At 41.1% G+C, this 23,136-nt stretch overlaps 4 protein-coding genes across 7 annotated transcripts in view; 1 reads left to right on the top strand and 3 right to left on the bottom strand.

Moving 5' to 3' along the window:
• The window catches only part of LOC114669347 (zinc finger protein OZF-like), a 314,266-nt gene extending 306,373 nt beyond the window's left edge, over positions 1-7,893 (top strand). Inside the window, exons 2-3 of one of the 2 annotated variants that reach the window (XM_051926255.1) lie at positions 3,483-4,287; positions 6,778-7,893. In XM_051926255.1, the coding sequence (XP_051782215.1) occupies positions 3,483-4,287; positions 6,778-6,933 (961 nt within the window). In that variant the 3' untranslated portion in view covers positions 6,934-7,893. Of the gene's footprint in view, positions 1-3,418; positions 4,659-6,777 lie in introns of those variants that run through there. The other variant, XM_051926252.1, reaches the window with a different exon arrangement.
• Positions 1-23,136, bottom strand: part of LOC114668454 (zinc finger protein 883-like) — a 492,666-nt gene that overhangs the window by 362,494 nt on the left and 107,036 nt on the right. The gene's annotated exons all lie outside the window — the stretch shown is intronic.
• Positions 1-23,136, bottom strand: part of LOC114668248 (zinc finger protein 345-like) — a 394,673-nt gene that overhangs the window by 264,543 nt on the left and 106,994 nt on the right. The window lies entirely within an intron of this gene.
• LOC114668533 (gastrula zinc finger protein XlCGF26.1-like) overlaps positions 20,347-23,136 on the bottom strand; it is a 28,783-nt gene continuing 25,993 nt past the window's right edge. The window contains exon 5 of the mRNA XM_028824337.2: positions 20,347-23,035. Within this exon, the coding sequence (XP_028680170.2) occupies positions 21,543-23,035 (1,493 nt within the window). The 3' untranslated portion in view covers positions 20,347-21,542. The remainder of the gene's footprint in view (positions 23,036-23,136) is intronic.

Genomic DNA, 23,136 nt, shown 5'->3' with positions numbered 1-23,136 from the left:
TTGCTCATTGTCCTGTGTCATCACTCAACTTTTAATAAGTTTCTACTATCCTGATATTTTTTTCTGTCAGATTTCTTCTATAATATAATATTTTGAATTCAGTGTTCCCATGATCATGTCAAGCTTTTCAAGCCCGGAAGGAGCAAAGCAGCGTAAACCATGACGCTGTCTTCACCTTGAGGTTTTAGTATCGATATGCAGTTCTCTCTTACCTCCAAACATAGTGTTTTGACCAAAGAGTTCAACTTTTGTCTTGTTCATTCACAGAACATTGTCTTTTCTAGAACATCAAGGTGATCTTTTACAAGTTCTGATATGTGCAGTGAGGCATTTGCTAGATAGCATTGATTTCATTGGTGCTGCCCTTCCATAAACACCATTCTTATGCTTTCCTTCACATGGTCACATGAACAAAAACTTTGTCAAGTTCGGGAGATTTCTGCAGGCCCTTTGCTCTGCCTCTGTGAGTTCCTTTTCACATTTGCTTTCATGTTGTGATCTTTCCAGAATGCCCACTCCAGTGCTGAATTTCCTCCATTTTAGTAGACAGTTTGGCTTCCTATAGATTGATCGACACCCAGGCCTTTCAAAATGCTTCTTTTTCACATTTTCCAGCTTTATACATCTCTTTAGTTCTTCTAAGGTTCTTGTGACATCCGTTAAGAAGTATCTGGATGAAACATCAAACCTTTGGATTACACATTGAAGCACTGGATTGGAGAAACAACATTCTTGTATTATGAAGTGAAAAAGACTGTGTGTTCTGTGCTACTTCTGTGTGTGAGTGAATTAAATAAGACTGTTGCTCCTAAAAACAAGCAAAGGTAGTTGAGCCTTACTCAGACCTTTAGGTTTGTGGGGCAGAGGGTGGAGAAAGCTTTTGCAGTAGCCACCAAGTCAGTGTCTTCGCGAAAAATAGGCAAGAGTAAATGTGATTCCTTACTAGAAAGAAGGTACACGTTTTACATGTGATGCAGGATGGATTCAAAGAAATTAATAAAAACTCTGCAGTGGGTAAATAAGAAGATAACAAAAGATGCTGCAAAGGAAAACAAAAACAACTGAATAAGTCATATAAGACGAATAACCCCAATGCACACGAACATTTGAGAGCAACCATTAAGAAAAATATTAGGGTTTCTAAAATACAGTTAAAGAGAAGATGAGCCAAAGAGATTCTTTCAATATTTTAGGAGTAAACATTCATTACACGTATCTCTGTATCATTTTAAGTATAACATCTCATACAGATGGCATGACGTGGCTCAGGGTGACTAAGAGATTAGTCACCGGTCATGCAGTTCACACTGAAAATCCACCATCTATCTTACTAAACCACAGTTAATTTATGCACGGCGAACGCACCGAGGCGCATGCGCACTACGGCCTTGGCACCCGCCCCAGAGTCCAGAGTCAAATGCACGCATGCGCACTGTGGCCTTGGCGCCCGCCCCAGAGTCCAGAATCAAACGCAGCGGCATCCGAAAACGTGGCGGCGCCCACCCCAGTGTGAAACGCAGCGGCTTCCCAGAGTCAGTAGGGGGCGCCCAAAACCAAATAACACAACGTGCTGCGCCGTGGCGCCCGCCCCAGAGTCAAACGCAGCGGCTTCCCAGAGTCAGTAGGTGGTGCCCAAACAACATGGATAAAAACAATGAACGAAGGCGCCCACACAAAGAAAGCGCTTTAGTTCAAACCAGAGTCAGTAGGTGGCGCCCAAACAACATGGATAAAAACAATGAACGAAGGCGCCCATACAAAGAAACCGCTTTAGTTCAAATGGGGTTATTGAATTAAATGGAAACTTTACCATGCCTACGACCTGTGAACTAAACCTGAGGTAAAGCGTGCACGCCAGGTTGTACAGCCGCCCGGACGCGACCGGCCACACCACCGCATATACCACGACACAGCCATAAAAAAACAAGACTGCATGAAGAAAAGCAATAACAGAAGCGCGCTGACATGAACTGTCCCAGGACGCACCCACCCTCCATGCTCCATGATATTTCATCATGCACCGGCTTCCCCCCTGGGAATGGCCCATACTGCTTTCGCGTGTGTTGACAAATATTGCATCGGATTGGAACAGTGCACCCGGAGCCAAATCACCACCGCAAATGTGCCCAAATGTACGTGTTACATCTAGATGATGCAGTATATCAACCACAGAGCTAATAATGAGAAATGTAGCTGAAGTCATAAACAATCACCCATTAGCAAACTCTATAAAAATGCTGCATGAGGTTGAAAGAGAAGCCAATACAAAAGCAGAGGCGGACGGTGTGGCACCAACTACAATTGCCTTAGTGCTAATAAAGGACAAAGAACAGGATCCGAGACGATACAATGTTCCCATCGTTAATGAAGTGGCAATTGTGTTTCAAAGTGATGACGGTGAGCCTCCGTTTCACCGCGATATTGTCATGCATTTACGTCCTGATGGAAACAAGGCACCTACAACGCGCTTCTGAAACACCACAACCACATGAGTCACAACTCCAAAAAGAAACCGCTTTAGTACAAATATGTTTATTTAATTAAATGATATTTCCCAGGATGCACCCACCCTCCATGAGGTGATTGCCATTCTTGGATTTGCGATTCTTTCGAGAATCGCAGGCTTGCTGGTCGCCAAATAACCCACAGCTGTTAAGACCTGTAAGAGAACTGATTTTGTGTGATTTCTGTGTGATGGTCTCTGTAATGAAGGGACATGTTCAGCACACACTTCAAAGAAAATGACAGTAGGGAGTCTAAATCAGCTTAGAATTCAGTCATCATCATGAGCCAGAAAATCAATGTGATCCCTGAAAATTCACTTCTTGTGTAGCCTGTCAAACATCAGAGTGCAAAATGTGCAATAAAATGAAGTTTTCTGTTCAGTTTGATTTTCCACCTTGAGTTGCTAAAATGCCAACACCAAAAATGTCTGCATAGGACTTACAAATGGTCAAAACTTGTCGTAAATTTAAACTAATATCCATGGCAAGGTCTGATTTTATAAATCCTAATCTTTGCATAAGAAATGGCTTACGCACGTTTCCAAGCAAAAGGAGGTTTTATACATGCAGCCCTGGTGAGTAGCTGTAATAAAGAATGTAAAATTAAATTAAGTGTCTTTCCAGGTACAACTACTGCGGTGGGCTGGCGCCCTGCCCGGGGTTTGTTTCCTGCCTTGCTCCCGGTGTTGGCTGGGATTGGTTCCAGCAGACCCCCGTGACCCTATAGTTAGGATATAGCAGGTTGGATAATGGATGGATTGATGTACAACTAAGGTTTTAATATTGCTTATGCTTATCAAAGGTTGTCTCTAATTTCAACCATCGTGTATGAAATGTGAGTAAATGTTACTAATAGGGCTGTGGATTGATAATAAGCTGTTTGTTTGTTTGTTTTTCTTTTAAACTTTATACAGGAAACAAACATCACTGCTGTTTGGAATGTGGCAAAGGATTCTCTGGCAGGAGTGCTCTTCAGATTCACACTAGAGTTCACACTGGAGAGAAGCCATATTGCTGTAATGAATGTGGCAGACAATTCTCTTACAGGAACAGTTTTCAAATCCACACAAGAATTCACACTGGAGAAAAGCCATACTGCTGTGTGGAATGTGGCAAAAAATTCTGTCACACGACTTCGCTGCAGAGACATACAACAATTCACACCGGAGAGAAGCCGTATTGCTGTAGTGAATGTGGTAAACAGTTTTCACAAATAGGCAATCTTCAGACACACACTAGAGTTCACAGTGGAGAGAAGCCATTTCACTGTAATGAATGTGGGAAGCAATTTTCAGGAAGAGGCCATCTTCAGAGACACATTAGAGTTCACACTGGAGAGAAGTCATATTGTTGTAATGAATGTGGTAAACAGTTTTCAGTACTGGCCAGTCTTCAGAAACATGCTAGAGTTCACAGTGGAGAGAAGCCGTATTGCTGTAATGAATGTGGGAAACAGTTTTCACAAATAGGCAATCTTCAGACACACATTAGAGTTCATACGAGAGAGAAGCCATATATCTGTAACGAGTGTGGTAAACAGTTTTCACAAAACAGCAGTCTTCAGAAACATACTAGAGTTCACACCGGAGAGAAGCCATATTGCTGCAATGAATGTGGTAAACAGTTTTCAGGAAGAGGCCATCTTCAGAGACACAGTAGAATTCACACCGGAGAGAAGCCGTATCGTTGTAATGAATGTGGGAAACAGTTTTCACAAATAGGCAATCTTCAGACACACACTAGAGTTCACACCGGAATAAAAACAGTAAGAGTTCAAAAATCAGTTCAGAAAAACGAGCACCCTTCAGGACTCATTAGTGAAGTTCACTCCTGTTCTGAAAAATAAGGAAACCAAACTATTGGTGAGAAATTAATCCCAGAGAGAAACCATTTTGGTTTCTAGACTGTGGGAAACAATTCTGTCAGAGCAGTACTCTTCAGAAATGCACCAGAATTCCCACAGGAGAGAAGTACAACTGAACAGACCTGGCTAAAGAGTGAGGTTCACTGGACAGTAAGCACATGTAACCGACTGGAATCCATCCTACTCAGGGATGTGTCAGAAACAAGTCAACTGAAGTTTATTACCTTTTCCCTTTTTCGTCATACAGTGCATCGAGAAAGTATTCACAGCGCATCACTTTTTCCACATTTTGTTATGTTACAGCCTTATTCCAAAATGGATTAAATTCATTTTTTTCCTCAGAATTCTACACACAACACCCCATAATGACAACGTGAAAAAAATTTACTTGAGGTTTTTGCAAATTTATTAAAAACAAAAAAACTAAGAAATCCCATGTACATAAGTATTCACAGCCTTTTCTCAATACTTTGTCGATGCACCTTTGGCAGCAATTACAGCCTCAAGTCTTTTTGAATATGATGCCACAAGCTTGGCACACCTATCCTTGGCCAGTTTCGCCCATTCCTCTTTGCAGCACCTCTCAAGCTCCATCAGGTTGGATGGGAAGCGTCGGTGCACAGCCATTTTAAGATCTCTCCAGAGATGTTCAATCGGATTGAAGTCTGGGCTCTGCCTGGGCCACTCAAGGACATTCACAGAGTTGTCCTGAAGCCACTCCTTTGATATCTTGGCTGTGTGTTTAGGGTCATTGACCTGCTGAAAGATGAACCGTCGCCCAAGTCTGAGGTCAAGAGCGCTCTGGAGCAGGTTTTCATCCAGGATGTCTCTGTACATTGCTGCAGTCATCTTTCCCTTTATCCTGACTAGTCTCCCAGTTCCTGCCGCTGAAAAACATCCCCACAGCATGATGCTGCCACCACCATGCTTCACTGTAGGGATGGTATTGGCCTGGTGATGAGCGGTGCCTGGTTTCCTCCAAACGTGACGCCTGGCATTCACACCAAAGAGTTCGATCTTTGTCTCATCAGACCAGAGAATTTTCTTTCTCATGGTATGAGAGTCCTTCAGGTGCCTTTTGGCAAACTCCAGGCGGGCTGCCATGTGCCTTTTACAAAGGAGTGGCTTCCGTCTGGCCACTCTACCATACAGGCCTGATTGGTGGATTGCTGCAGAGATGGTTGTCCTTCTGGAAGGTTCTCCTCTCTCCACAGAGGACCTCTGGAGCTCTGACAGAGTGACCATCGGGTTCTTGGTCACCTCCCTGACTAAGGCCCTTCTCCCCCGATCGCTCAGTTTAGATGGCCGGCCAGCTCTAGGAAGAGTTCTGGTGGTTTTGAACTTCTTCAACTTACAGATGATGGAAGCCACTGTGCTCATTGGGACCTTCAAAGCAGCAGATATTTTTCTGTAACCTTCCCCAGATTTGTGCCTCGAGACAATCCTGTGTCGGAGGTCTACAGACAATTCCTTTGACTTCATGCTTGGTTTGTGCTCTGACATGAACTGTCAACTGTGGGACCTTATATAGACAGGTGTGTGCCTTTCCAAATCCTGTCCAATCAACTGAATTTACCACAGGTGGACTCCAATTAAGCTGCAGAAACATCTCAAGGATGATCGGGGAAACAGGATGCACCTGAGCTCAATTTTGAGCTTCATGGCAAAGGCTGTGAATACTTATGTACATGTGCTTTCTCAATTTTTGTATTTTTAATAAATTTGCAAAAACCTCAAGTAAACTTTTTTCACGTTGTCATTATGGGGTGTTGTGTGCAGAATTCTGAGGAAAAAAATGAATTTAATCCATTTTGGAATAAGGCTGTAACATAACAAAATGTGGAAAAAGTGATGCGCTGTGAATACTTTCCGGATGCACTGTACAAAGAGCTTCTTGCAAATGCTGATTAAATAATGAATCAAGTCAATTACTAATAATTAAAAATGCAAACAAGTAATACAAAAATAAATAAAATTAACGTCCAGAATATACACATGGTCAAAGCTGTAACCATGCCGAATTATGTTTATGTGGCAGCATGCTATTAGAATAAATGCTATTTTTTTTTTTGTTGTTACTAAAACATACAAAAACTGCATATAAGAACTCAAAAAAACACTGCTTATTTGATGCTTGAGCATTTACAAGTAATATACACGTCAAATAAAATAAAATTAGAAAAGGCTTGGGAAGAGCTGAAAATACGACTTACCCCTACAGCATCCACCAAGCCTCTGTGGAGTGTAATATTAATTGGCATCCGTACAACAACATACAGTCAATATGCTACTGACTTTTTGGGAAGTTCATAACTAAAAGCTTCAAAAAATGACAAAAGACAGAATAAGCTTTGTTACACACACACACACACACAAACCAAGAAAATTTGGAGAAATTAATCTCAACAGAAGCCATATTACAGTTCTGACTCTCCCAAACCAAAATCTCCTGGCCACGAAAGAATTCCAATCTGGGTGCCACCTCCAGACATCTCGACGAGTACGTTAGAAGAGACAGAAGTCGAAACACACTGGCCTCAATACTTAAGTCTTTGTGCACCTTAACATGGTGGGCCTTGTTGGATAAGATGTATACTCTGGGGCTACCATCCCTTTGCCTTTGTGTACCACCCTGAAGATTTTAATTGTTCCGAGGTGCCTTCATTTTATTTTAGTCTTAAATTGTTAATTACTGAACTGTTATTGGGTAAAACTAAAGGTGACATTTCTTTTCCCACTCAATAAAAGTTTTTCAGAGAGCTTTTATAAGGTACTAGCAATGGTGACCTGTCAAAGACGTGTTTTAGAATGAATTTCAAAAGGATTTGATATGTTATGACTGATAGGCACTGACAGAGTGTGACCAGGAGGAGGTCACTTCATCTGCTTGTGCTAATAGTGGAAAAACAAAAGAAATGTAAGCAATTGTGTCTCAAATGTTGTAAGTCGCCTTGGCATCAGTCAAATAATATTAATAATTACAAGAAAGTTTAGTTAAATAACGCCCTCGGCCAAAAGGGGTTTCATGTTTCCGAGAGACTTTGAAGTCTGCTCTCTTGATTTACTTACAGTGTGCTTTCTTGTTTGTTGTTGTAAATTGTTGTTGCTTTGAATAAATTACAAAATACTGGAATTCACCCGTCTGTCCTCTCCAGTCATCTGACTGTGACTCCTGCACTCGGCTTTCTGTTTTATGAACCCTGTGAATTAGCACATTTTTCAGAGGTCCCTGAGACCCCTCTTTTACATGGTCCTTCAAGCCGGAAGCTAAAACGACCAACCTGAAAATAAAGTGGACAAAGCAGTGAGTATGGAGCAGCCTAACCTCATCCCTAGTGAACTGAGCATCAATGCGGAAGAGAACACTTGGCCTGACAACCCCACATTCAGCAAAACCTCATCTCACACACCATAGACAACCTGTCAGCGGGCGATGCTAAATCCTTTTGGCCAAGGCCACTAAGAGACGACAGGCCACGAGAGCACAATTGTTATATGGTAGTCTGATAGCAGTCACGGGATATTGTATCTTTGATTGATGGTACAACAAATAGTTCTGAGCAGACACACCAACTGTGGTCATTGCTGCTGTTGGGAAAAGAATGGAGATAAATGCCATCAACTCAGAGAGGGAGAGGCAAGTTTGTTTTGTCACGTGAACGTCATTGAGAGAATAAAACTGAATAATAAAAAAAAAAACAAGCACTAACTTTTACAAGTAGCCACAATTTACACCGGGTGTTACAGACTCAAATTAAATGTATGTTTTTATTATACAGTATATATATATATATATATATATGTAGTGACACTAGAGGATGCTATCACTCCTCAAACCCCACAGACAAACGTCCAAGACACCATGTAAAAGCACCAAGAAATATTTTAATTTCTTTTTTCGTCAATATCGTGCCACAAAGCACCACAACCACCGCAATATACACAAATCAATAATCCAATACAATACATATCCTCCTCTCCTCCCAACAGCTCTGTCACACTCCCTCCCAAGTCCGGCTCTCCTGCTGGGTCTTGACCAGTCCTGTATATAGTCCTTGATCTGGAAGTGCTCCTGTCCTTCTGCCTATGTGATTTAATAGCACTTCCGGGTCAGATGAAGACTTGTATTTTTCTTCAGCCCGAAATTACTTCTGTTCTTCCGTCCCCGTGTCTTGGGAGTACTTCCGGGCTACAGGGAAAATAAAAATCCCAGAGTCTCCCTGCAGCGTCACACGGTGGCACCCACGGTACCCAGCAGGGCTGTGAAGCCAAACTCCATCTCCCATGATGCCCTGTGGGAATCCAGAGCACCTCTATGCAGCAGGGGAGACGCCAACTACCGTCCTAGATGAGCTGCCAGCCATCCATCACAATATGTATATTTATATATGTATATACAAATATAGTAAGGTTTCTAAACTCTTTTGGGACTCCACGCTGAAGGTCATCCCAAAGTGCGATCACCGTGTTTGTGGAAGATAGCTTCTCTGTTGCCAGGATAACTGCAGGCTCACAGTACTGCAGCAGCTCACCGCAAAACCAAATCCGAGCTGACCGTGATCACGCAATGGGTAATGCAAGGTACATAATAAATGCAGGGAACAGTACTACTTGGCCACAACACTGCCCAATTGCTGTGTCTGTGTAAAAGAGAGTGGTAGATCCTGCTACAATAAATAACCGTGCTGTTCCTGTTTCAGGCTGAATAAAGCTAGTTTTGCTAAAGTGCTGAGACTCAGTCTCACGTTTTGGGGTGCAAGACAGGGACTTGCACATCACATGGTACCAGGAGTGGGGTCCTTGCACCAATGGGTCCCTAAGAAGCACAGCAACCTCCCAGAGCAAGATGAGGCTCCGGTGGCCACCCCTGCCCTGGCATGGCCATAAAATGTGCTGCAGAAAATGGCTCCCTCAGTCGACCCCGAGTGCCTCCTATTCAGCTTTGAATGTCTGGCAACATTGATGCGCTGGGACAGGGGAACCTCGGCAGTTATTTTGGCCCAGTTTTTAACCAGAGGCGCCCTCCACGCCATATAGAATCTCCCTCCTAAAAGGCTTGATGATTATGACTACCTGAAGCAACAGATCCTCCTCAACACGGTTATGAGCCTGGTGATCAAGGGGAGCCAGTTTCAGCTGTGGCATATTGATCTGGAAACGCCCTGTACAAGGACAGATCCAGGACTTAGTGGACCTGATTCAAAGCTGGAGCCGCAGAGACCCTTTTGAGTGCATTGTGGAAAAGCTTGGTATTGATGCAGTCCTGTCAGGTATAGACAAAAGAGTTTGGGATGAAATGCTCCTGTCACACCCTACGCAACCGTGTTTGATCTTATTCTGGAAAACATCCCAGTCACCCCACAGGAGAAAGACTTTCTGAGACTAAGGTCATAAAGCTTATGAAACTGTTTCTGGGCAAAGGTAGAACAGTAACAGTTGCATGGAGCTTCCACCTACAGCTAAAGTCACTTCAGTACACATGTACTGTGTCAGCATACCTGTGTCGATCAAACACAGAAATCTCTGCAGTCTACTTGTGACTGGACGCTGTAGGAAGATACAGTGGTGTGAAAAACTATTTGCCCCCTTCCTGATTTCTTATTCTTTTGCATGTTTGTCACACAAAATGTTTCTGATCATCAAACACATTTAACCATTAGTCAAATATAACACAAGTAAACACAAAATGCAGTTTGTAAATGGTGGTTTTTATTATTTAGGGAGAAAAAAAAAATCCAAACCTACATGGCCCTGTGTGAAAAAGTAATTGCCCCCTGAACCTAATAACTGGTTGGGCCACCCTTAGCAGCAATAACTGCAATCAAGCGTTTGCGATAACTTGCAATGAGTCTTTTACAGCGCTCTGGAGGAATTTTGGCCCACTCATCTTTGCAAAATTGTTGTAATTCAGCTTTATTTGAGGGTTTTCTAGCATGAACCGCCTTTTTAAGGTCATTCCATAGCATCTCAATTGGATTCAGGTCAAGACTTTGACTAGGCCACTCCAAAGTCTTCATTTTGTTTTTCTTCAGCCATTCAGAGGTGGATTTGCTGGTGTGTTTTGGGTCATTGTCCTGTTGCAGCACCCAAGATCGCTTCAGCTTGAGTTGACGAACAGATGGCCAGACATTCTCCTTCAGGATTTTTTGGTAGACAGTAGAATTCATGGTTCCATCTATCACAGCAAGCCTTCCAGGTCCTGAAGCAGCAAAACAACCCCAGACCATCACACTACCACCACCATTTTTACTGTTGGTATGATGTTCTTTTTCTGAAATGCTGTGTTCCTTTTACGCCAGATGTAACGGGACATTTGCCTTCCAAAAAGTTCAACTTTTGTCTCATCAGTCCACAAGGTATTTTCCCAAAAGTCTTGGCAATCATTGAGATGTTTCTTAGCAAAATTGAGACGAGCCCTAATGTTCTTTTTGCTTAACAGTGGTTTGTGTCTTGGAAATCTGCCATGCAGGCCGTTTTTGCCCAGTCTCTTTCTTATGGTGGAGTCGTGAACACTGACCTTAATTGAGGCAAGTGAGGCCTGCAGTTCTTTAGACGTTGTCCTGGGGTCTTTTGTGAGCTCTCGGATGAGTCGTCTCTGCGCTCTTGTGGTAATTTTGGTCGGCCGGCCACTCCTGGGAAGGTTCACCACTGTTCCATGTTTTTGCCATTTGTGGATAATGGCTCTCACTGTGGTTCGCTGGAGTACCAAAGCTTTAGAAATGGCTTTATAACCTTTACCAGACTGATAGATCTCAATTACTTCTGTTCTCATTTGTTCCTGAATTTCTTTGGATCTTGGCATGATGTCTAGCTTTTGAGGTGCTTTTGGTCTACTTCTCTGTGTCAGGCAGCTCCTATTTAAGTGATTTCTTGATTGAAACAGGTGTGGCAGTAATCAGGCCTGGGGGTGGCTACGGAAATTGAACTCAGGTGTGATACACCACAGTTAGGTTATTTTTTAACAAGGGGGCAATTACTTTTTCACACAGGGCCATGTAGGTTTGGATTTTTTTTCTCCCTAAATAATAAAAACCATCATTTAAAAACTGCATTTTGTGTTTACTTGTGTTATATTTGACTAATGGTTAAATGTGTTTGATGATCAGAAACATTTTGTGTGACAAACATGCAAAAGAATAAGAAATCAGGAAGGGGCAAATAGTTTTTCACACCACTGTAAATACATAAATCAAGGTAAATAACATTCGATCTAACTTTTATATAAGTAACATATGTTTTTTTTTTATATAAAGACCACCACAAAACATAATCACAAACAGGACATTGCACGATACCTTGGCAAGCTCTGTAAGCCGTATTTTTTCTTTGAAGGACAGATGTGTGGCAGATTCACTGACAGGAATCTGCCCGACCTGTTGCTGCATCTAAACAGCGCCATCTTTCGCCTTTACGCCTGGTGCAGCTGCGTTGTTCTTACATGTGAGTGGATGTTTCTTACGAGGAGGGCTTCTGTTCTCTTTCTCCGATGTAGAACCCGCATCCTCATCTCAGTTCACCTCTGCTATAGCATGGCTTTATTTGAAAACAGCAGTGTCAGATCGGGGGGAGCGTGAACGCAACAGAGAATAAAAAAAAAAAAAAAAAAGCTAACCTTTACAAGTATCATAAATTCACCCCAGCTGTTACAGACTCAAATCAAATGTATGTTTTTAATCTATAATAATAAGAATAAGAGCAGCCCACTTCTGAAAACAGAGGCATCTGGGATTGAACCAGTGATTACGAGTTAGCAGTTCTTACCGCTGCATCACCAAAGCGGTCATACTAATGGTGTGTCAATGTCACACCCAAACTGAAGCTGTTTTTCTTCGGTTATATTCTTGAATAAAAACGCGCTTGTTTTGTTATACTTCTATCTTTTGTGAAAGATTTAGTTGATATTTGGACTTCGGGCTTCACATATTATGCACTTCATGTGTACATTTTGTCAATTACTACTAAAACATGAAAAACATTTCTGTTTTAACAATGTGTTTACATAGATTGTTGTAGGCATGGAACACAAATGAAATGCATGTATTCTAAATAACGATGTTATTTATCGTTTACAATTCCAAGCAACTCGCACGCAGGTAAACAGACTTGAGCTGAGAGAACTTTCTGCCCTTTCTGCATTGGTGGCAGGATGGGATAGCAGGCTACTAGCTGCTTGTGCTGATCGACACATTTACAACACAAAAGACGCTGACAGAGAGGTGCAAAGGAATTTAAGGTGGGCCGGAATTATGAGTTTTTTCGTAGGCTTTGGTAATTCTAGTGTTAAAGAAGTGGCACGACTGTCACAGAGTCCTGGTCATGGCCACAGCGGTCCCCCAGACTGAGGTCACTATTGGGGACGATTTAACTGACACCCAGAAAGTGGAATTGCTATTGCTGATTGAAGGGAACTTGGACATCTTTTCGACAAGACCTGGCTGGATGACAATTGCAGAAGACAAGATTGTCACTCCACCTGGTGTAACTATACAGGTGCCCCATATCACCTACCAGAGGCAAAAAGGAAGGTGATATACAAGGAAGTCCAACAGATGCTCCAATTAGGCTTGTGCTTGTATATCCCTGTCCCTATACATAGAGGCAGGTTCGTGCCTTCCTCTGGCTCGTGGAGTATTACAGGCGGTTCATTCCAAATTTTGCACATTGGGCCGCCCCCTCTCACTGACTTGTCAAAGGGCAGAAAGTATCATAGTGTTGTCTGGACCGACAACATTCCCGGTTCTGTTCAATCCACACTTTTCGAAGGAATTTATTCTGCAAACAGATGCTGGCGCTTTCGGTTTAAAAGTGATGTTCTCAAAATATTTTGAGGGGGAAGAGCACCCCATCACGTTTCTCAGCAGAAAACTGCTACCTAGGTGGTGTAATTATTCGACAATTGAAAAGGAGTGGGCGGTGGAGGCCTTCTGTTACTATCTCTGGGGACGATGGTTTACCCTGGTGACTGACCATGCCCTGCTACAATGGCTGTACAAGCAGAAAGATATGAATGCCCTACTCACTCTATTAGTTTGCATGCTTTTGCATTTGATGTTTGCCACCATTGTAACGGCCAACCAGCCCTAACCCAGATCGGCAAGTACACTACCAAGACTAATGCCTTGGCTAACCTGAGGATTCTCAAGCTAATAAGCCATACTTCTTACAAGTAGTTCTTTATCACCCAAACAACGAAATAACAGGCACAACAAGTCAGCAATACTGTATTAAATGAACTGCAAATATATTGACAGTGGATAAATACACACACACACACACACACACGAGGGCCGACAAATACACAATACTATATATGTGCACACAATTCACCACTATCCCAAAGACACCAGTGAATGATTACATATAATTTAAATGAACACACAACTATACAATAATAATATTTACACAAACCCTCCCCTGCCCCTAAACAATAAATTAATAAACATGGAACACAAACACAGATTAATGATAAACGGCAGTTGAGTCCAATGCTAATAAAGTCCGTCAATAATTGAATATGGGCTGAAGTGATAATTTGCATCTTCCCGAAAATACAAAATGACATCACCGTGTAAGTCCTTGGTAATGGCTGCTAGGTATCCAAACCCCTGGGTTTCTCTGCACTGGTTGTCGTGATCCGGATACTGAAAAAAGCAAGCAGTGTTATTGCACAATGAACAGAAATGATGAGTTGGAAAATGAATGTGTAAAACAGCTCCTTTCTTCTCTCAATCTCCTTTCTCTCTCCTCGCCCCACTCGTTTAAAAACAATGTCCCAGATGCAATTGGTTGAGTAAACAGGAAATTCCCATTTCGGGGTTGCAGTCTCCCTTCATCGTCTTTCCCCGTTTGACTTACGGGGACAACATTGACTTAGACACACACACAATAGTAAACAGGACAACGAAAACAAAACACAACTCAATACAGACACACAAAAATAAAATACCTATTACTATGTAGCCCCGCTACACTGTCTCGGGTCTGCACACACCAATGCTGATGTTCTCTCCCACCTAGGCGAGCCCAGCTTGGACTGGTTAAGCAAAACCAGTATACGGTAAGTCTGTGTATTCCACTGTACACTCTAACCGACAGCAGAACTGACCATAAACATGGTGTTGGTGTGTGAGGCTTGCCGTCCGTCGCTCTCAGCTCTACTTGTGTTTGTTTTGTTTTTAATACTCATTGTAAATACCAGGTTTTTTTTTTTGCTGTTTTATGATCACCAAGCACTCTAACATTCGACGGATGAAATATGACCTCGGTGAAAAAAAACATCTGTCCCGCTACTTCTATCTGAAATACCTGCTCATCTCTAGCGCGCACCAGTGTGTCCGCCTCAGAGAAGACGCAGAAGATGCCGGATGCGGATGAAGCACAGCGGTTTGCTGGCGAGAATTATATTTCATCTGTCTTTGTTTTTGGGGATGAATTCCCCACTGCATTTTGGCCAAATATAGATCATATTGTCACCATGTTATTTCTTGGCAGTCTCTGGACCCTACATATACCTGGTTAGTACTTGTTGTTTGCTCGGCTGAGGAGAACCTGCTTTCATTCATCTCATCTTTGCAGAGGTGGGATAAATCCCTGCAAACTTAAACAGCTGTTTTGGGCACTCCCGGCAGTGACCAGCCCAGCTACAGCCAGGACAGCCTTAGTAAATGCTAGATCACTAACAAATAAGACGGTCATTCTTCATGGTTTTTTTTAACGTTCCGTAAATTTGATTCTTTTATGTGTGACTGAGACCTGGTTGAATGCTGGTGAATGCGTTTTTAGAACGTTTACTGCAGGACTGAACTTATTTGAACTCACCGAGGACTACTGGATGAGGAGAAGGAGTATCAATTGTTTTTAAGAAAAGTTTTAATTGTGAGAAATTGACATCAAACTTGTATTCAAACTTGAATATGTTTCAGATGGATCAAACTTATCCAGTTATGTGTCGTGATTACCATCCACCTAAATACAGTAAGGTTTTAAAAATTATTTTTCCAATTTCTTAGCTGGAATTATACAGCAATATGATAAAGTCCTAATTGTTGGGGATTTTGATATTCTTGTCTGTTGCCCTACTAAACCATTAAAGACTTTTTAAATCTTATGGACTCTTTAAAAAAAATCTTGTACAATCTGTGACTGGCTCTACCCAACAGCGTGGGCATACATTACATCTGGCTTTATCATGTCTGTTCAGCATTTCCTCGCTCCTCAAAACTTAGCATTTGTCTCCAATCCATACCTTTGTATACTGGGACTACATGAAGTGGCTGATGCTCTCCAGCTTGTACTTACCTTGACTTCTGAGGCGCTACAAGAATTCTCAGCATCAAAATCTAAGGAGGAGGCAAAAATCACAACAGTCATAGCTACAGCACAAATGTAATCTTAAAGACCTGTATTTGTTCAGACAAGGGCTTTTTTTTTTTTTTTTAAATTATTATATATTTTTTTTATTAAATCAACAGCAGCATAAATAAATAAATAAATGAAGGAAAACCTGAAGTATGGGAACATTAAAAACAATTACATCTATTGATAATTATTTGTTAGGAGTGGGGGTCTTGCAAATAAAACTACCCACAGGTAACTTCCTGTTCCACAGTTGAAGTCAGATGTTTCCATTTACTTTGGGTGAATTCTTTAAAACTCACTTTATAAGCCCTCCACAAATTTAATACTAAAACTATAAATCTGGCATATCGGTTAAGACATCTACTTTGTGCAGAGCACAAGTCATTTCCTCCAACAATGTTTACAGACTTCAGAGTATTTCAGATTTCCTATCTCAGATTTATTCAAACACTGAGGGTGTCTGCCTTTAATGAATCCAGTTTGGCCATATGTTATTACTGAAGGTAGCACTTTCTCAATCCTTCTAGTTTAAATCTTGGAAAGTATCTTAACATCATTATTGAGAAGTGAAATTGGTCTGTATGATGCAATTGTAGCAAGTGTTTATTTTTTCTTTAGAAAAAGTGTAATGAATGCTTAGATGAAGGTTTGGGGTACTATTGTATTTTCTCTAGCTTCAATGAATATCAGTCAGTCATTTTCCAGCTCGCTATATCCTAACACAGGATCACGGGAGTCTGCTGGAGCCAATCCCAGCCAGCACAGGGTGCAAGGCAGGAACAAACCCTCAGGCAGGGCACCAGCCCACTGCAGCACACACACACACACTAGGGACAACTTAGGATCACCAATGCACCTAACCTGCATGTTTTTGAACTGTGGGAGGAGACCCATGCAGACACGGGGAGAACATGCAAACTCTACATAGGGAGGACCCAGGAAGCGAACCCAGGCTACCACTGCGCCACCATGCCGCCCCGCTTCAGGAATGTTGTTATTAATAACGGAGCTAACTTAGTTAAATTTGCTTTTATAAAACTCAACTGGGCCTGCTGCTTTCCCACATTGGAGTGAGTATACAGCTTCCAGAACTTGCACATCGGTGGATCACTCTCTGGGCTCATCGGAGATGTGTGCTGACACGTTACTATGACCACTTCTGTTCCCTCCATAGTACCGAGAATATGTCCAGTGAGGACATTTGACTCCACTCCTTCTGGTCCCCCCCAACTATAAATCCTAAAGACTTAGAAGAGAAAGAATATATATACACACATACACTTCCCCAGAGTTCATGAAGCATGTAATATGATTTGAAGACAGGATTCTTCATGAATGAATGAAAAGGCGAGGCAGGCTTTCAAATAAAAGCACAGTCCCACTTGAACAGGATTCACATTTAAGTACTACTCTGAAATTCTTTAAGCGCCTGTTTCACAATATTTTAGAAAAACATTCACGTTTGGACATTTGGAGCATAAAACTGGATACCTGACATGTGGATTATGTGACAGGAGTATCGTGAGACTTTTTCAATTCACACTTCAATATTACTTATGGCTCTTCAACACTGGCCCCTTGTTGCCCCCATTGAAGCACCTTGTCGTCATTGTTCTCCATGAACACAACATTATTTTTTTCTCAGCCAACACTCAGAAAAGTACATGGAGTAAGTAACATAATAAAAAAATAATCATTTTTAAAGTGCAGTATATCTTTAAAACCAGATCAAAACTCACTTTAATTTTGTGTGCATTTATCACAAATTCCTGTTTAATATATTAAATATTCCAGTATATTCTTTTTTAATGAAGGTTCTTCAATAAGTGGTAGGCTAAGGTATTGTCTAGAGTTATTTCTTGCCGATCAACCTTGTGTTACATGCTCACCCCTCAGTACTCACCCTGGAAACCTCTACAGTGACAGGCTTCATCTTTCCATCGGCTTCACCCAATTTTCAACGACTGTGGCAGTTGCACAAAGGTGCGCCCTTGTGTTCCAACAGGACTTGGATTAGGCAGGAAAGCAACCGTTAACACCTCGCGGACTGGTATCATCAGTAAATACAAGGTTGTTTCAGTAAGATGAAGTAGAAAAAAATAAAAGTTTGTGATTAACCTGTATATGATTATTTTGTAGAGAAATCAGACATGTATCCCAAGGGGTTAAACAAATAAAATGAAACCTGAATTTGTTTTTTTTTAAATCAATGTCCTTACAGCAACATTTGCATCAGGTGGTTTACCTGGGGAAGGTACAGAACTTGCAGTCTTTTCTTTCCAGTGGCAAACTTAACAATGACATCAAGTTCAGCACTCTCATTTTCTTTTATACAGGACCTCGGTGATGTCATTCTTGTGGAAGATTACTGGTAAACATCATGGCCCAGAGAGTTATGTCGCTTACTAAAAGTAAGTGTTGCATTAGCAAAAATCGGTAAACTTGTCTGTGCTCCTGTTACTTGACAGTGAGACTACTCTGATCATTCATTAGAACAACTGAGATGAGAACAGGCCATTCAGCCCAACAAAGCTTGCCAGTCCTATCCACATAATTCTTCTAAAATAAGTTTTCAAAGTTCCTAAAATCCTACTCTTAATCACATGTAGCTAAATGCAGTGACATGCTGGATAAAAGGTCCCAATCAGTTATATATATTCTGATGAAAGCAAATGAGACAAAAACATGAGAAAGAAAAACTATTATATAGGTTGGCAATATTTTGGTTCCATTGGCCACGCTCTACAATACTGAGATCAAAGTTCTTTTGTACTCACGCACGTCTTTACACCTGCTAACCTAAAAATGATAGCCTAGCAAAACACACAGAAGCAGAGCTAGGACTGGCTACACCAGCACCAAGCTAGAAATGTCCCACTAATTCATGTCACGATGAGCACTTTTTCCTTGTCACTGATCTTTTCAATATCATTTGAGATACCCAAAAGAGAGTTTTGTGAGAAATCTATTAAGAAGAGTGTGAGTAAAACACTCACTGCTCATTATGAAGAAACAGGCCCAGGCTCTTGGGTAGATGAATGTAATTACTGGAGTACCAAACCATACAGTGGAGAGGCAGGCCATGGGGAGTTTAGATATTTCATAGACATATTCTGATACGGAGATGTTAGGTGCTTTAACCAAATGTGGGGAAGAACACCTGAACCAGGTGTCTTCCCACAAGCAGCAGTTTGAAACAAGTTTGGTTTCTAGTTCATAGGCTGCTACCTCACACCATGCCATTCCTTTCATCTTCTGTGTTTTGTGCTCCTGTCTGTAGTTTGTTTGTTCAAGTTACTTTATTGTTTTTGAGCATCTTCATGTATTTTTCTCCTAAATGTTTGTAAACTCACCACATGACAAACTGAGGCACAATCAGGGAACCCCCATTTTATCTTCTTTAGAACTGTTTCAGATTGTCTTGTAGTAGTCTGTTCTGTATGTTTTCTTTGTGTTTACACGGTAAGTCTTCATGTATTAATGTGCAATTCTCCCATTTCACACATTTCATACAGCTGTGATTAAGGTCATCCATCTGAATATTTTGTTCTACAGTTCATTCTATTGAAGACTGAGTCCAACTTTGTTGAAGATTCATTGCTTTTACTTTCTTCAGTTTTGTTATATTAGAGGAGATGAATTTTACAGAATAATAGCGGACCTCATGTATGGTTGTAAAGTCCATCATACTGTATACTGCTGGCTTTGCTTTCGCTCAGTTATGGCCTTTTCCACCTTACCTGTAGTATTCAGTCCAGTACAGTTTTTTTATTATTGTTGACCACCTCTCTCTTCTTATTGATTTCTGCATATTTGTCCACTGATTCATTCTGGTATCTCTTCTCAAATTTCTTGGATGACTTTGTCCTTCCATGAAATGCGTCACTACAGCTTTTGATACGTTCTCTTAAGTTGGTTGACTCTTTTTCCTATGTGAATAAATCTAATTTTTTTCTTTGTGAACCACAGGATTGACTTTCCCTTGTGATTTTTGGGCAGTTTCTGTTGAACGAAAACTTTGTTGTTACTTTCAATCTGCTGTACCTCCATCTCTTCCTTTACTTTTAACTTACTGTTAGCATTTCAATGTTTGAGAATCGGTTACTTTTGAGGACATTCCACTTCTGGCTAATACTTCTCCAGTTACTTCTGTTCACACTTGAGTATTTCTTTCTGATTTTTCAAATATGTACAATGTCACCTTTATATCCAATGTTGTTGTGATACTTTTATGTTAGCATAAATGTTTTTTTCCCTGTACTATTTCTTCTTTTGCTATTTGTTCCAAGAATCTAAAGTTCTCTTCAATTTGTTTTTTTCCTCAAGTAGTCCACTGAAACATAAATTTGCATCAGCTTTCTCATCTAATTTGGAAATTTAAATAATATTTTGGATTTGGCACAAGCCCTCCCAGGATACTACTCAGTTGAGAACTCAGGACCAGTTGTGTAGAAGTTGCGATTCATGGTCTCCTCTTTATCTTCAGTTGATCACTTGACTCTATTTAGTACGCTTGTGTGGTTTTGTCTGTTCCTTTGTGGTGTGGCAATTGTGATTTCTATTATGGCTCTGAAGATTGGTCTTTTTCAAATTCTTCAAATTTTCTTGGTGTGCTCACTATCAACACAGGAATGATGACCACCCTTTAGTCCGGGTAGTGTAGGCATAAGGTGTTTTTTTTTGTGTGTGTTTTTTAAACTTCCTTAATTTTGCAGTGAGGGTTCAGCATCACACCCGTATTGTTATTACTAACACTTCTTTCTACAACTCATATGGAGTTATGGTAATTGGTAGGATGTCAAGATGGGACTGAAGGTTTCTGTTTATTGGTCCTGTTTATCCCAGCAGAACAATGTCTTTTTTTTTTTTTAAACCCACATTTAGCATATCTCAGATTGTATTGCCAACTACTTCAGTTTTTTTGCTTCTGTTATCAGAGCTGAGTAATCATTAGGCACTGATACCTCTATGATCCACGCCTTATATGTCTGTTTTTCCTTAACAACTGTTGTTGTTCTGCGCTGCAGTCTGCTGGGGAAGCAGCTTGAGCGCAAAAGAAGCACAATAACTGAAGAAACATATCAGGAAAGCATGCTCCATCACAGGGCTAACCCTGGACACACTGGAAACCGTTGTTGAAAATAGGATGATGGAAAAATGAATGCCATCATGAAAATTCCCTTCCAGGAGGCTCCCATTTGGAGCACTTTTAGCCATGGGCTCATTCCACCACAGTGTCCTAAGAAATGCTTCTGGAGGGTTTTCCTGCCTTCTGCTGTTAAGCAATTCAAAACTTCCTACTGATGTGCTGGTGCGGATATTTCAAAATTAACAAGATACGCTTACTTTTATTTTTTTTGATTTAATGATTGGTTGTATTATTTGTTGTGTGAGTCTATATCCTTGTTTATGTTTCTGCTGCTGTAAGAACCCGAATATCCCCTTGGGATTAATAAAGGTTATCTAATGTAACCCAATATCTGGTTTACTGTGCATCTGTTTTTCTATGAACTGGTATCGGTGTGTCCCAAGTGACTAACACCTCCTCCTCCTCCATTGTACGGTCTTTACTGTAGTCCCAGTGTCTCTCTCTTGCTGTTAAATTATAATTTGTTTTACAGAGTTTCCAGTGGATTAGCCGGCCACTTTGTTGCATCTTTAAGTGTATAATTCTTCAGCCATCAGTACCTTGCACTCAGCAACAAGATGCGTGACTATTTCTAGCTCTATTTCTATCACTTATCAATTATTCTATTGATGTCCCAAAACAACTATTTCTCAATCTGCTGTGTCTCTCTCGTGTGAATTCGTTGGTCTCACAGAAGAGTGCTTTGATGTGAAAACTGCATGTCAAATTCAGAAGAACAATAAGGTGTCTCTCCTGTGTGAATTCTTTGTTGGCTGTGAAGATTGTTATTTTGCAAAACGAACTTGCCACTTTCAGAACAGCAATAAGGCTTCTCTCCTGTGTGAATTGTTCGGTGGCCCTGTAGATGGGGCTTTTCTGAAAAGCACTTGTCACATTCAGAACAGCGATAAGCCTTTTCTCCTGTGTGAACTCTTTCAAGGCATTGAAGATTCTTCTTTTGCGAAAACCACTTGCCACATTCAACACAGCAATAAGGCTTTTCTCCTGTGTGAATTCTTTGGTGGCTCTGAAGATACCTCTTTTGCGAAAACCACTTGCCACATTCAACACAGCAATAAGGCTTCTCTCCTGTGTGAATTTTTTGGTGCTGCTGAAGATGGTTCTTTATAAAAAACTGCTTGCCACATTCAAAACAGCAATAAGGCTTTTCTCCCGTGTGAATTCGTTGGTGGCTCTGAAGATAGGACTCTTTCGAAAACTGCTTGCCACATTCAAAACAGCAATAAGGCTTTTCTCCCATGTGAATTCGTTGGTGGCTCTGAAGATAACTCTTTTGCGAAAACAACTTGCCACATTCAGAACAGCAATAAGGCTTCTCTCCTGTGTGAATTTTTTGGTGTCTCACAAGACTGCACTTCAGCAAAAACTGCTTGCCACATTCAGAACAGCAATAAGACTTCTCTTGTGTGTGAGTTCTTTGGTGGAGCTGAAGATTCCTTTTTTGTGAAAAATTCTTGCCACATTCAGAACAGAAATGTGGTCTTTCTCCTGTGTGAATTCTTTGGTGGACCTGAAGAATCCTTTTTTGCGAAAACCACTTGCCACATTCAGAACAGCAATAAGGCTTCTCTCCTGTGTGAATAATCTGGTGTCTCTGAAGACTGCTTTTATACAAAAACTGCTTGCCACACTCAGAACAGCAATAAAGCTTTTCTCCTGTGTGAATTTTTTGGTGGCTCTGAAGATAGAACTCTTGTGAAAACCGCTTGCCACATTCAAAACAGCAATAAGGCTTTTCTCCTGTGTGAATTCTTTCATGGCTCTGAAGATACCACTTTTGCGAAAACCACTTGCCACATTCAGAACAGCAATAAGGCTTCTCTCCTGTGTGAATTCGTTGGTGTCTCTGAAGACTGCTCCTCTGCAAAAACTGCTTGCCACATTTAGAACAGGAATAAGGTTTCTCTTGTGTGTGAATTCTTTGGTGGATCTGAAGATTCTTTTTTTGTGAAAAATTCTTGCCACATTCAGAACAGCAATGGTGTTTCTCTCCTGTGTGAATTCTCTCATGGCTCTGAAGATACCACTTTTGTGAAAACCTCTTGCCACATTCAAGACAGCAATGAGGCTTCTCTCCTGTGTGAATTCTTGTGTGCCTTGAAAGGACGCTCTTGCTTGATAATTGTTTGCCACATTCAGAACAGCGGTAAGGTTTGTATCCTATATAAAGGGGAAAAGAAAAAAAATATTAACATGGAAGTGGACGGAGAATAAGCTTTTATTTATTTTTCACATTAAGTCACAACCAGAACATTTGGCCT

The sequence above is a fragment of the Erpetoichthys calabaricus genome, chromosome 1 (genome assembly GCF_900747795.2).
Source record: "Erpetoichthys calabaricus chromosome 1, fErpCal1.3, whole genome shotgun sequence".
In the NCBI taxonomy this organism is placed as follows: Eukaryota; Metazoa; Chordata; class Cladistia; order Polypteriformes; family Polypteridae; genus Erpetoichthys; species Erpetoichthys calabaricus.
This window is presented reverse-complemented; position numbering and strand designations above follow the sequence as displayed.